The sequence below is a fragment of the Tiliqua scincoides genome, chromosome 3 (assembly GCF_035046505.1).
Source record: "Tiliqua scincoides isolate rTilSci1 chromosome 3, rTilSci1.hap2, whole genome shotgun sequence".
Taxonomy (NCBI): Eukaryota; Metazoa; Chordata; class Lepidosauria; order Squamata; family Scincidae; genus Tiliqua; species Tiliqua scincoides.
The window spans coordinates 189,785,463-189,800,821 of record NC_089823.1 but is presented as its reverse complement, the minus strand read 5'-3'; the positions used below and the strand labels follow the sequence as shown (position 1 = coordinate 189,800,821).

The following is a 15,359-nucleotide window of genomic DNA, read 5'->3' as shown; positions in this document are numbered from 1 at the left end:
TTACTTGCCTAAAGCAGGATTAAGTTTTTCAAACCTCCTTTCTCTAGTCAGCATTCCTTTATAAAGAAGCAACTACTATACACCTAGTGCAGATTGGCTGAGGTGCTTCTCCTGCTACAGTAGCTTTTGTCCTGAATGAGAATCAAAACAGAACCCAGCTACTTAACTCTTGTCCAAGAATGTATCATAATTAACTACTTCCCTACTTCTTGATGCAGGAAGATATACAGAATCCAGGAATGATAACTTTAGAAAGAAAGTATCTATTAGTATCCTGAAAATATTAGATCAAAGTATCCCTATTACCACCCATTCATTTTGCCAATGTGCTGTTTGATGTGTTAATTATGAACCACCAAGATCTTTACAGTTAGAACTCAGTTCATTAAGAGATTTCTGAAATTATAGTCTCATGTCTTTCCTTTGTCTAACTGGGGTCATATTATCTAATGCTGTAAAGCAGTGGTTTTCAAACTGGGGCGTCGCGACACCCCAGCCTGAGAGCCCTGTGCTGTTTTCCTTTAAGGGGCGGGGAGGGGGGAAGGCAGAGACATGATGCCCAGCATTGTGTCTCTGATCTGGGCGCAGCGGCGCGCTGCCACTCACCGTCGCTTGCAGCAGCCTCCTGGGAGTCAGGGGAGCCTGGCGCCAGCCTCAGCAGGGCTCCCTACGCAGCACAGAGCCCTGCAGAAGGTGATTGCAACCACTTCCGGTTTTGCGATAACAAAACAGGAAGTAGTCTCTCAAATACAAGTAGTAGCTCTCAAATACAAACCTAAATAGATCTTCAGAAGAGGGAAGATACTATTTAGGGAGAACTAACAAGTGGGCTACTCTCAGACATAATGGAGAGTTGAAATTCAGCCATTTCCAAACTGGTAGCAAAACCTGTGCCAGTAATGCATGCAACACAATAAACTCACAGACTAGTAGCTAGTCTGTCACAGGTTAGTAGCTAGTCTGTCACAGAAACAAAAAGTTATTCAATTTCAATACATACTGTGATCTCTAATGCAACTTGAGTCCATGGGTTAGCTGTTCATGGGATACTGGACCATGTAGTCCTCACTCCAAGTTTTGGAGATGCAGAAACAAAACATGCCTTGTCGTTATTAACCAAGTCCTTAAAAGGCTATCTGCACACCTCTAGTATAGTGTTGCTCAGTCTGTGGGTTGGGACACACAAGGTGGGTCAAAAGCCAATTTCAGGTGGGTCCCCATTTATTTCAATGTGTATTTTATATTTAATATATTAGACTTGGTGCTACCATGGTATCTGACTACATTTGGGGAAATGTTACAGATCTGTACTTTTAACAGGATACCATGAACATGTTTTTAAGAATGATTAAAATCATTATCTGGTGCTTAATAAATAAATAGGTGCTTAATAAATAAATAGGAAATAAATAAATCATTAGCACCTCAGCCAATCTGCACTAGGTGTATAGTAGTTGCTTCTTTATAAAGGAATGCTGACTAGAGAAAGGAGGTTTGAAAAACTTAATACTGCTTTAGGCAAGTAACCAATAGAACGTATATCACTTGTAGACCAGTGATTCTCACACATGTAGCACCAGGACCCACATTTTAGAATAATGGGGGGGGGGTTGTTGTTAAAATCTTCCTGCTTGATGATGTTACTTCCAGTCATGACATCACTTTCAGGTTAATTATATCACTTCTGGTGAGTCCTGACAGATTGTCACTCTAAAAAGTGGGTCCTGGTGCTAAAAAGTTTGAGAACCACTGCTCTAGTAAACCAAAACTCAATTCAGAATGCCACTTCGGATTTTTTAAAAGATCAAAAACATTTCACCAACATTAATTACCCTCATAATCTATACAATGACAACAGATTCCGAATGTCAAACCTGTTAATAGAATTTTCACTTGCAAGTTTGCCCCTCTATTTTTTTTAATTTAATAGCCGCTAAAATGGCTTTGCTGTCACTTTTGTTTATGAAATATTCATACCCAGCATTCTCACAGACAATGTACTAGGGAGGCCCTTTGGATGGAAAATTATGTATTAAGGGGAATTACCCCAGAGAGGGAAGCATCTAATGAAATGTTAACAGAGCAGCTCAAGACTAGGGCAAGTCCTGCATAATAGAAAGAATATTCCATCTGATTAACTAATCTATCTGAGTTTCCGAGTGCTTATCCTCTGTGGTCTGTATTCTGGGCTTTGTGACCAATGATTAAACAGATCTCTAATTACAGAAATTTGCTGAGGAAAACCAAGTGGCATGCCATATTCATAACACATATAAAGACACCTACTTCGGACTTCTACAAGTTTAGCCACTCCACATAACTGCTGAACATGTAGCATCACTGAGGTGTTAATCATGGACAGCTCCAAGTAGTGGAAGGAATCGTACCACACTCTGGATGCTGCTGGTGGTACCCACCAGCCAGAAAATGTTGGCAATTGCTGCATCTCATTTGCAACACTGCGCTCTACAATAGAGTTCTTTCTGAGCATGAATGTTTCGGTTTTTCTCCTGGTATGCATGTGTATCTATGAGCAGGCAAACTGAAACAGCCTATGCAGCAAACTCTCTGCACTTCAAGATGCAAAATATGTACTTTGTTGATGGATAGGATCAGGCTGAGTGTGAGACAGCAAAATAGGTCCATGAAAATGTGAAGTCATGTGAAGGTAAGGGTAGGTGATAGTGAGGGGCCAATTTAGATATCCATGCTAGCTGTCAATGACACACACAGCTTTCTAAGGAGAACATGATAAACTGAATGGATTTTATATAACTAAAGTACAATGAGATACCTCTGAGGCAGGAGTTCTCCTACAGAAGTTGAGGAATGTATGGCAGAACAAAATGGACAAACTCCCATTTTCAGGTAACATGAACTGTCAAACTGGTAACCATGCCATTACAAAGGTGTAAAAACTCTAGTTGAAATAGGGCATTAAATCACCAGCATCTGCTTCCCTTATTGAGCTGGGAAAAAGCTGCTCATAAGACGGGCTCACCATCCTCTCCGCTCTGCCAAACCCCTCCACAGTGAGTCTGTCCGGACCATTCTTTCAATCAGCTTCTTCCACAACATGCCATCAGACGTCACCCGGTACCACTCCTTACACACCAGTTCAACAGCACACAAAGACTTGGCATCCAGGTAGGACAGGATATTCTCAGCAATGTGATCCAGGCCTCGAGCTGGAAGAAAAATAAAAGGAGTCAGACATCACTGGGAAGTGCAATAGGAGCCTGTAACATAAGAATGGAATTTTGTCCTCATCATTGCTCATTCCCTTCTCTAATACAGAGCTGGGATGATTAGGCAGAAAATATTCTCCAGAGAAGTTCAGAAACCTGCAGGTTCTTTTGGTTAAGAAATACAACAACACATTAAAGATGATAAAGAATCCAGGACATTGTCCCAATCTATTTCTATGGGTTTTAGCACTAGGGGGATGTATGGAAAAGCTTTTCTTACTTGATAATGCCCCATTCTGCTATATTAGGACCATTTCTCATTCTGCTACTACAGCTGTTCTAGTATTCCAGCAGCCCAAAAGCTGGTCTTTTTTGGGCTAGAACAGGAGCTTTTTGATGCAATGAAGAATAGAATACAAATATATCCTAATGTGCAGCCTGAAGGAAAGTGGTACCTGAAAACAGTTTGGGTGTGTGTGTATGCACAGATGTGTGGGATGAGATGCTTGCACAAGCAGAAGAAGAAAAAACAGTTTTACTGAAGTCATTTATTTTGCCAGGAAGAAGAAAACATGCAACAAAATGCTACAAACTTCACACTTCCAGCATGGCAAACTTCACACTTCGAGCATGGCAAGATTCTGAGGGCATCTCAATATCATTGATGTTTGCAAGGAAACAAGACAGACAAGACAACAAGAGAATAAATCTGAAAATGGGACTGCAGCAGAAAGCCAATTCATGCTACATACTACTATAGGATGAAAAGGAAAGTGGTGGCTGGGGCTAACTCTGGTCTGCTTGAACTGTATTGGGTTCCTCTATTAACATGCTGCTCAAATCTAATGAACGCAGAGGCCTCAGAAGAATAAGAGGTCTATAAAATAAGATTATTTCATTAATAAAGTTTCACTTGACTGCTGTTGATATGCACAAGAGATACTGAGGTAGTAAGGGCATTTCTTTTTGCCAGATGAAATGGGCTGCCACTGTGTTAGCCTAGGCCACAGAAAGTTTTACCTAGATTATAAAATTAATGAATTAAAATCTTAAGTCTTTATGCTTATAATGTCTATCACATCACAGACACAGTCCTGGAAGCACATGTGGAGTATATGCATCAGTTCAACTAGTAAGCTAATGTAGACTAATATGCCTTGGACAGAAAAGAGGTACATACACTGAAAACAAGATGAAATGAAAAGAGGCACTTTCATAGCATTACCTGCACCCTGCTTTAAACCCACATGTGGTGGAAGAGAGGTATTTGAAGAAGATGGAGAATTATGCTGTTCAGTAGCTTCCTACCTCTAGAACAGGGGTCTCCAAACCCCGGCCCAGGGGCCAGATGTGGCCCGTGGCGAGCCTCTTGTCCCCTGAAGGCCTCTGGCCTTCATGACTGGAACTGTGCTCTGGTTGCGTCTGAAGGGTTGTGTCTGGTCTGAAGGGCCAGAGAGGTTGAATGAATGAGCCCATTCATTCATTTATTCACTCATCTAAGTTCCATCTCTGATTTATTTATATACATTTTATATTTAAATTTTTTCCCCGGCCCTCAACACCATGCCAGATATTTTATGTGGCCCTCTGGCCAAAAAGTTTGGAGACCCCTGCTCTAGAAAATAGCTTCCTAGAGCTCTTGGAACAGATGCAAAGGAAGACAGAGGTTCCAGGGAGGATAACAGATATACCAGTTATAGGTTTGTGTGGTAAGGTGAGTTTCAGGCAGCTAACGTCATTGCGGATGGTGCCATCCTAATGCCATTGCAGCTTCCATTGTATCCTGCAGGAGAATTTTGGTGTGCTAAGGCCTCCTTTGGGCAAAGGAACATTTGTTTCCTTGCTGGGGTAAACCTCAGCAGCCACCATGGGTTAAACCTGCACCATCTCTATAGCTGGCACATTGATCCGTGAAGGCAGTTCAGGCCCTGGCAGGGGGTTAGGTTTTAGTGAGTGTTGCTACCAAATCTCTTCCCTTGCCAGACCCAATTTCCCACCCCCACCCTATGTCCTTTCTTTTCCACCCAACTGTACCTCCCCACCTCCTCCAATTTGTTGGTGGTGTCGGGTAAGCAATAGTTACTAGATATTGAGCGGGCAGAGATTATTATACATTTCACAAAGCTACTTAAGACATTTGATCATCCAACTGCAGTTTCATTTTGTAAAGGGACAAGCATGACATGAAAATTTCATCTCTTCCAAATAAAAAACTACCCAAGATCCGGGAAGAGATCAAAAGCTCTGCGTGTCCTGCTCTTGTTACAACCAACCCGAAGACTGAGCCTCATTTGTTAACAGCAGAGGCTGAAAGTAAGAAGCAGTAAATGCATTTTGGGCTGCCTGAAGTCACACATCTGTACTTAGGCACCTCATGAATCTGTCTGCTTATCAGATGATTCTTATCAAGGTTTATGCAGGACACAATGTACCCATTTTTTTCTGCTAGCAACAGATGAGCACAAAAGGTTTGTGAATGAAGAATGTCACAACCAGAAGGCTGTTCATGGATTTTTTAAGTAATCTGTTTCATGTTCTCTGGAAAAATTCATTAAATGTAAATGTAAAAAAAAAAAAAATTTCTAAGAGACATGCCTCTCTACATGTATCTCTAGAACATGTGCACAGTGGTTCTTAAGTAAAAGACAATCTAATGAAGCTAAATCTGACAATCATAATACAACCTAGGAGGAAAAAGGATCTCAAAAAGTGAAAGAAGAATATGAAAGATTTTAATATGAAAGATAAGAAAGAGTTCCCTCACCTTCTGATAAAACTGAATATTGCATAGCAACAACTTATGGCATTTAGGTGGTATTATTATTATTATTACTATTATTATTATTATTATTATTATTATTATTATTATTATAACAGTATTTATATACCGCTTTTCAACAAAAAAAAGTTCACAAAGCGGTTTACAGAGAAAAATCAAATAACTAAATGGCTCCCTGTCCCAAAATGGCTCACAATCTAAAAAGATACAAAAGAACACCAGCAAACAGCCACTAGAAAAGACACTGCTGGGGTGAGGCGGGCCAGTTACTCTCCCCCTGCTAAAAAGAGGAGCACCTACTTGAAAAAGCGCCTCTTACCCAGTTAGCAGGGGTTGACTTTATCTTACTCTAAGTAATGCTAAACTATATGATTGAAAATCCAGATCATGTAACTGACATATGCCCTCATTCATGCAAGGTTAACTAACGTAATGTTCAAACTCATATAGGAAATGCTCCAATTAGTGTAAAATCTATAACAACTCAAATTCTCCCCCAAATGTTAACTTCCTGAACCAGGGCTGTGGAGTTGGTGCACAAAATCTCTGATTTTGACCCCAGAATTGCTTTTGATGCCAACTCTATGACGCTGACTCCACAGACCTGCTCCAGTTTATTGAGTTCACTGAGTTTATAAAGCCTAAATATAAATTAAATTCATATCAAGGATCACCCATTAACTTTATTCTACACAGAATTGCAATTGTTTTTATAAATAAAAGGTCATCCCCTCCCCCTCCTTTTGCCCTAGATTCTAGAGGTTTCCTGACAGCATGCTTTCTTATAAAACTAAACACGGGACAGGCAACTCCTAAAGAAATCTTTTGTAAGATCAGAGATGTCAACCATGAAAAAAATGCTTCAGAACTTACCTATTATAACTGCTTGAATTCTGGTTTGAACTAGTGACTTTTTTCTTTCTGCTCATGGTTTCTGAGATCCAACCCTATACATACAATATGGGCAATATGGGAAATTGTACACAGGAGTGAATACAGTCAAGATCAAGTACTGTACCTTTCTCTAATTTAAAAGATCTGGTATCCTATTTGGGGTCAACAAGCAGCTATTCATTATGAAAGACATCAGTGGCCTTCTGCAACATGGATTAATATGAACTCGCCAATGTAATGCAAAGTCCTAAAGGAAAATCCAAGCACTTTCAAGGTCGAGACTAATACTTCTCCTTCCATGATCCCACTGAAATACCTGGTAGTGCTGTGATGAAGTCTCTCTGTAGCATAGGTTTGAGGTATGAGTTGATGTGTCCGTGCTGATAGTGACACATTTGGGAGATGAGATGCTCCACAAATTCCACTTGGTCAGACTCTGACCACTGCTCAAAATACTTGATACAGAGTTCCTTTTCCTTTTCATAGCTTGCAGATAGCTTTCTTTGCTTGGGCACAATCATGCTTGAAGTGCCATTGGCAAGTTTCGTCTATGGAAGGAAAGAAGAACATGTGCAAAATGAATTTTTGGAGATGGATAATTTAACATGCTTGAACGGCACTACAGTACAGAGTCTGCTTGAGATGTACCTACCTGGGTGGCAGGGAAAGAAAATCAATTCAAGTGTTAATTGCACACTAAATACTAAACTGCCACCAGGTTCCTACCTCTCCAACGTCACATGTATTAATGCACCATACACATGCACACCTGCCTTTCTAACAACACATTAAAATATCTACTCTAGGGCTACAATGAACTGCAACTAAAATTAGCAGAAAATGCATTAGGTATAAGAGAGAAAGAAACTTCCCACTGGTGATGTTCAGTATCATGCAGAACACAAAACCTGTGTGTCCAGTACAAACTCCACAAATGTAATATGGTAAATTTTAAAAAGATATTTTAGAAAACTAGCCATCTGTGGTTTTAGAATATCACATGCCCACCATGAAGCTAGCTCCTGAAAGAGGGATTTCAGAGCCCAGAACACCCACAAACCATGAAGCTTCTGTGCTCTACTCTTAAGCAAAACCTACTCAAATGTTTTTGCCACAACTTAGCTAGATGCAAGTGTACATATCTTGCTTCTATGATAACATCCGGTGACTTCAACTAAATAAATGGGCCACTGTTGTTGTTTCCAAGCTGAAGGCGATTTAGCATTTGTAGATTTGGATTTTTCCCTCAGCAAAAGAACAATCTAAAATATATCTAGGCAGTACAAGCTTGAATTACCTACATGCCCTGGAAGTTTCTAAAATATGACAGTAATCTGAAGTTCAATTACATGTTTAAAAGTGCTTTACAAGAAACTGATTACATATTTAAAAGAGACCCAACAGCAATAATTCAAAGAAAGGTGGTTTGATAAAAAGGTGTATGAGCAGTGATAAACAAATCCAAGCCCCCAATCTGGTATTGGGGCAGGACTTCACAGAATCATTTTGTCCCCTGCAGTATTACTGGGACCCAGCCTGAGCTGTAGTGCTGATGCAGCTGCAGTATTTCAATGGCTCTATCAAGCAATGGGTCTTGTGTAACCAAGGGCGCAATCCTAACCCCTTATGTCAGTGCTTTCCAGCACAGGCATAGTGGTGCCAATGGGACATGTGCTGCATCCTACAGTTGGGTGTCACTCATGGAGGCCTCCTCAAAGTAAGGGAATGTTTGATTCCTTACCTCAGAGCTACATTGCCCTTATGTCAGTGCTGGAAAGCACTGACATAGGGGGTTAGGATTGCGCCCCAAGTGAGGAGAGAATCACAAGCTGATCTAAGCTCAGAACTTCTTATGTAAAATATCTGTACAATGACAACCAGAAGCTTTCAAGATATACTTTTATCCCCAAATATCCAAGTCTGCAGCAGACACTACATGTTTTTCTATGTCATTCAAATGTGAAGGGTGGAATCCTGCTGTTCTTTAGAAAGAAAACGTTTGTTTATTCACCCACTCGCTTTCTCTCCCTGAAAGGCATGTTGCATATTTTGCCAAATATCGCCAGAATCTTTATCACACAACCAGATTCTATGCCATGCAAAACAATCACACCTATGATTGATGGCTAGTGCTTCAACTATAGACTGACAAACAAAATGTTTGGTTGCAAAACCAAAAATCATCATAAACAAATTGGGCTCTCTATGTTGAGGCCTCAGTGGTCTTTATGGAAATAATAAAAACATAGTTCCTTGGTATAAAAGTGTTGGTTTTCTCCATACATAAACGTTGCTGGTGATTGTGCAACATCGAAGCATGAAAACCGGACTCTATTAACACACTGGCCAGGGGCGTTTCTGTAGCTGTTTTCACAGCAGTTCAGTTGTTTGCAGAACAGGAAAACCAATGAAACGCTGGATTAAAATTTAGATAGTTGATAAATGGTGTATTTTATAAGCCTGACCTCATTTCATTTCCCATTTCCTTTGCTGTACAGCCAATCTTACGGCAGGCTGTCCTCATCCAGCATATTTTTAAAATCACTGCATTCTTACCCACACCCCTCTAAGAAAGACGTTCCTTTAAAGTACAAACACAAATGAGCTAACCCAATAACTTGCACAAGAACCAGTGTTACTACCATGCTGAAAAGAATGAGGGCCTGCTTATACCTGAACTAATAGAATTGGAAATCCAACCATAAAGTCCAACTCCTTGTCAATGCAAGCTGTCCACAACTACAACAACCCTGATCGATGGCTATCCAGTCTGTGCTCAAAAACCTCCAAGTGTTTATCATAGTCCAAGTCAGGTTGTTCCATATTGAACAGTTACCATCAGGAAGTTGTTCCTAAAATTTAATTGAAAACTTTCTTCTAATTGAAACCCATTTGTCCCAGCTCTATCCTCTGGTGCAACCAAGTACAAATGCACTCCATCTTGCACTTTACAGCCCTACAGATATTTACAGATAGTTATATCACCTCTTAACAGTCTCTTCTCCAAACATAACAGGCCCAACTTCTTCAACTTACCATTCTAGGACATGATCTCCAGCCCCCTTAACATCTTAGCTGTGCTCCTCTGGGCCCACTCCAATATGTCAATATTCTTCAAACTGCCACACCCAGAACTGGACACAATATTCCAGGTGGGGTTTGACTAAAGCTGACTAAAGTAGCAGTACCATCCTCATGATCTTAATCATATATTTTTGCTGATGCAGTCTAAAATAGCATTTGCCTTCTTTGATGCCGTGTCACGCTGCCGGCTCACTTTCAATTTCCTGCCTATTAAAAAACCTAGATCTTTTTCACACATACGAATTCTCAGGCAAATATCCTCAATCTTACATATGTGCTTTTGATTTTTCCAACTGAAATGCAAAACTTAACATTTCTTCCTACTAATGCTCATTTGCCCAGTTTTCCATCCTGTCAAGATTTTCTTGGATCCCGTTTCTGTGCTCTAGAGTATCAGCCATCCCTCCCAGTTTGGTGCCATCTGAACATCTAAATGGAAAAATTCACTACTATGAACCAATCTTAAATGGGCCATGGAGTGTCATATAATCTGGTCTGGAAGAGGAATGAGCACATCTGCATTCATCAAAAGAGGACATAGATTTGATGCCAATTAACTTCAACAGTTGGTTAGGCATCAGGCACTACAGGGCGTTTAGTCCCCTTTTACAGCATGTTCAGATGGCAGCTTCTGTAGTATATAGTTTTCTCCTCTGTGACACCCCCATATTCACTCTGAGAGTTGCATCACCGATGCTAGCTATGCTTTGGTCCCTGCTAGACAAACTGTGGACTAAATGATTGAAAAACCCCAGTGAAGAACCTAAACAGCTCTCAGATTGCTCCCCTTTTCTTATCCCAGAATTAGCAATCATGTTAACAAGAGCAAGACTGTTACCTCTGACAGGTGGTTCCACAGAACTGGTGAGCAAGCCAAAACAGTCTGCATGGGTTTAAGACTGAAAAACCATGGAATATTTTACATGCGCAGGTATAACTCAGGACAACAACCTTTGAACCCAGTAAACAAAAGTCCAAGAGTATATTTTGCTCTTTACTCAAAGACTACCCATACTGGTGCTCTTCCTTAGCCTGTGTGCAGTTCCCTTCTATGACCTCAAATGAGACCCACCAATTGAATTGCAGCATATAGTACTGCTCAGTACTGATAGTGAGGGAAAGAAGGAAGATCATAAATGTATCGGAGACAGAGAGAGACAGTGAGTGTGTGTGTGTGTGTGGGGGGGGGGAGCAATTTGAAGAAGTATTTGGAGGTTGGAAACACCCCGTTTGGTTACAGGCTGTTCAGTTTCTGGCTGTGGGCAAGTCATTTCAACCCTCCCTGCCTGTTTTTATGGAAGGCATTTTGTAATTTCTAGGTAGTATAACTCTTTATGACTACAAAAAGAGAGTCATCCCTACCCCTATACCTACAAAACTTCACTGCCTGCTCTTTAATCTCCACAGATGCAATAAAGCATAGCATTTCCTCCTCTAAAGTATTCAGTTAAAAAAGTTGAAATGTATGGTGGGGAAAAAAAATCAAATAATTATTCCTTCTGGAGTCAGGGAGGAGGGAACATAACTAGCAGTGAGAGAGTTTAGTGCAGTTTTGAGAGGTCCATTGATGACTCAACCACTTGTTTTTTACTGTCTCCAAATCTTGACAGAACTCAATATACTGGTGGCAGAAACTTGTGTATGCCAAGACTTATTAACTCCTTAGGCCAACAAGGCCACTAAAAAGTACATAAGAGGCCCTGGTTCAAATCTACATTAACAGCACCAAATTCACAATTTGAACTGTAGTGTTACTGAACATGTACTAAGATGTGCAGCAAGCACACAAAAGGAAACTTGACAATGTGTGGGGGGATCAGGTATAGTTACTCAGGGCACAGCATGCTACCCTTGCATGAAATGAGAAGCAAGGGAAGGATATAGGTGTGACAATATATCACTTTTATTCTGGGGATAATAATACAATAACTAGGAAGGGGAATTGAAAAGTTAATGCAATGCAATATTCATGATTGTTCCCTAAAAGGCAGACCAAGGAGTCCTGGACTTCAACCCCTACTCTCACCAAACCAAAGAAAGAAGGCAGTGTGTTGAAAATTTGACAGCAGATGAGACACAGAAAATAATTGGGAGACTGTGGTCAGAGGTAATCTTGGTCTTTGGTACCCATCTGTATCTACTGAGATGTGTTGTGGCAGGGATCACGGGTCTAGTTTGCCAAGACATAGTGATCTCCTGATTCAAAGGTGGGGGAAAAATGCCAGAAATGGGCTTGATAGGCAAACTCAGGATGACTGACAGAAGCCTTAGAGCTAGTTTCAGGGAGGTAAGCTAGCCAAGGGAGCCGAGATTCCATGCCCAGGGGAAAGTTTCATAAAGGGCAGCTGTGGTTTGTGGTAGCACTTGAAGGAAGAATGAGGGAGAAAAGAGAGAAAGTGGAGAGAAGAGGGGTATGCTATCTATCCTGTGGGCCAGTTAACTTAGCTGTTCTTGGGTAGTAGAAGAAAAGAAGTTGCCTGACTCAGTACCTGCAGGTACCTGAGCAATTCATTAGAAATGGCAACTGAAGGAACATGGCATAAGAACATGGGACCTGTGACTTTTATTTTATAAACAAAATCTCCATAGATCAGCATGGAGGCTATTGCGGGGCAAGTTAATCAAGAACTGTTGTTTTGTGACATGATGGCTCTTGATGGACAATATTCGGTTTGAAGGCTTCCTTTTTGTTTTGCACGCTAGAGAAGGTACAGCAGGGATCCTCCTGGTGATCCCAGGGTGCCTCAATTTGTGAGGGAGGACAAAGATGAAGACACTTCTATTGAGATCACTAATGATGCTTAACTAGTGGCTATGTTTACCTAAGGAAGCTCCAGAACTGTAGCCGTGTTTACAGGTTTGAACTTGCTGACCAAGCAAGGTGAGGCTGGTCATGAATTATATAAAAGGCAAGACTTCCCTTAAGCCATTGGTGGTGGTGGTGGTGGGGGGGCTTGCTTTAAGGAACTAAAGTTTTGCCTTCTCCTGTAAAGGCCTGGGGGACACAATACTTTCTATTAGTGAAACAAGACTAGTCTGTGTCATGTTCTCCTGACATGCACCCACTACCATGAAAATGTGCAAATAAATATGTCAAGCAAGAGTGGGCAATTTAATGGGCTAAAGCAGCAGTTGCCAAACTGCAACCTGAGGTGTGCCAGAATAATTATTCCGGGCACAGCACGGTGGTGGGCAAAGCCTTACCGTTTCACGACGCAGCCAGCAGTTTTTGTGCCCAAGCAATACAGATTCTCACATCAGGGAGCCACCTCCCCGGAAATTGGGGCACAGAGTCTTCTGAGGTGACGTTCTGGGGAAGCAGCTCCCCAGCATGAGGATTAGCAACATTTGGGCACAAAATTTTCTGACTGCGTGGTGGAAAGGTAAGGTTTCATCACTGCTGCACCCAGAATAATTATTATGGCAGGTCAGATCTGGTCTGTGGACTAGAGTTTGGAGGTTCATGCTCTAAAGGAACATGGAGGAAGGAGTGTTCACCCCCAGACCTGTCCCATACAATGGTACCACTTAACACAGATTGGCAGCTAGAAAGTCTGGAACTTTGTAGCAATGGTGATGAATTCTGTGTCTCAGTACTAAATACCACCATATTCTATAGGCAGCAGAGAGACATATCAAGTTCATCCAAACCTAGTTCAATCATTTCCCCCTTTCTTGTTTCTGCTTCTTATGAGAGACACTTGGACTATAAGCAACATCTGGCCATGTCCTGTTCTGTCCCAGCATATTACAATTTGATTTTGCACGTTGCAGCTTTGTGTTGTTGGAAGTTGCTCTGAGGTGCCTGCTGGAGATAAATCGAACAGTAATGAATGCAAGGGCATTCTATTGATCTCAAGGAGGACACAAAGTGTTTCTGCTGAGTTGTCTATTACAAGTTCCTTGAAGTAGAGGCTAAAATGAAAAAAGGAACTAATCAGCCAGTACTCTAGAAAGGGAAATATTTAATGTCACAAACATTGAATAGGTCCTATAGTATTACCAAGCGATAACCGATTTTTCTCATGGTAAATTTCACAATGATCTTTTGTCCTCACATCATAACATAGGACTGAAGTAGAAAAAACTACAGCACTTTGCTAAGTGCACACTGGCCAAGATCCACAGAAGTGTGTGCTGTGTTTTTCTGATATAAGGTTTCTTTCACCTCATCCACAGATCTCTACATTACAAGCTGCTTACAAGAAGCTGGGAAGGAATCTGTCCCCCATATTACACAGTCTTCCCCTATATAATTTTCCTATACCTAGGGAAAGGGAGGGGATTCTAGCCACTGCTGGAACCTATGAAGAGGCAAGAGAAATTCATTTCTTCATATATAATATATTGCCTATTAGTCACATCCAAGTACCCTAACAAACTTCAGAAAAAGTCCAAGCCTCCCCACTATATGCTCTGTTACCATAAAGCAGTGGCAGGCTTTTGGGGTGGTTTCACAACTGAGCTTATCTTGATTACCCTGGTGAATGATCTACACCTCAAGAGCTGGAGGAAAAGCACATCCCTATTGGTTCTGTTGGATCTGTCATAAACTTTGGATTCTATCAATCATTATTTCATTCTGGAGTGGTTGACAGAGTTGAGACTTGGAGAAACTGATTTGCACTGGTTCTAGAAGGAATATTCCAGAAGGTGATGCTGGGGGACTACTATTCTTTCCTTTGGTCAGTGGTCCATGGAGTTTCTCAGGGTTCCATCTTGTTCTTCATTCTGATCAGCATCTACTGGGAGAGATCATTCAGAGATTTTGAGTGTAGAGTCACCAGTATGTGATATTTAACTCTCTGTGTGTGTCCTTTCTATCAAACGCAAAGGAAGCAATGGAGGTCCTGAACCCAGTGCCCAAGCTCTGTGATAGGCTGTGAATGGGCTAACAAGGTGAGATTAAATTAAAAATAGAAGTTCTTTTGATTAGTAGGAAAGCAGTTGGTCAAATGACCTGTTTGGAATGGGGTGATACTTTCCTTGAAGGATTAGGTGAGCATGCTCCTGGATCCAGCTTTGAGCCTGAATGCTCAAGTGATGATGAGAGCTAGGCACCTTTCCATAGCTTTGGCCTGCAGTTGTTCCTGGAGAAGGTAGAGTTGACCATTGTCATGTATGCCTGGATCATGACCTGACTAGACTACAGAAATATGTTCTACACATGACTGCCTTTGAGGAGTGTTTGGAAACTACAACTGAGACCAGCTGAGACAGAATGCTACTGCCAGGCTGCAGACCAGAAAAGGACATTTATTATTCAGAGCATGCAACTCCAACACTTTCTGGTCTATGCTGGCACTCAATATGTTTCCAAACCCAATTCAAGATGCTAGTTATCATCCTGTTCTCTCTATGTCCCATAATTATCTGAAGCCCAGCTTCAGAACCACCTTTTTTGGTCAGTGTCC

The 15,359-nt window shown here is 41.2% G+C and overlaps 1 protein-coding gene across 9 annotated transcripts in view; it reads right to left on the bottom strand.

Annotated features, from left to right (window-relative positions):
- BTRC (beta-transducin repeat containing E3 ubiquitin protein ligase) overlaps positions 1-15,359 on the bottom strand; it is a 173,166-nt gene that overhangs the window by 30,344 nt on the left and 127,463 nt on the right. For all 9 annotated transcript variants that reach the window (XR_010794079.1, XM_066619690.1, XM_066619682.1 and 6 more), the window contains 2 exons: positions 7,178-7,409; positions 3,002-3,188 (listed from right to left, as the gene is read on the bottom strand). Coding sequence is in view for 8 of the 9 variants with exons in the window: in XM_066619690.1 (XP_066475787.1) it covers positions 3,002-3,188; positions 7,178-7,409 (419 nt within the window). In the remaining variant the exon portion in view is untranslated. The remainder of the gene's footprint in view (positions 1-3,001; positions 3,189-7,177; positions 7,410-15,359) is intronic.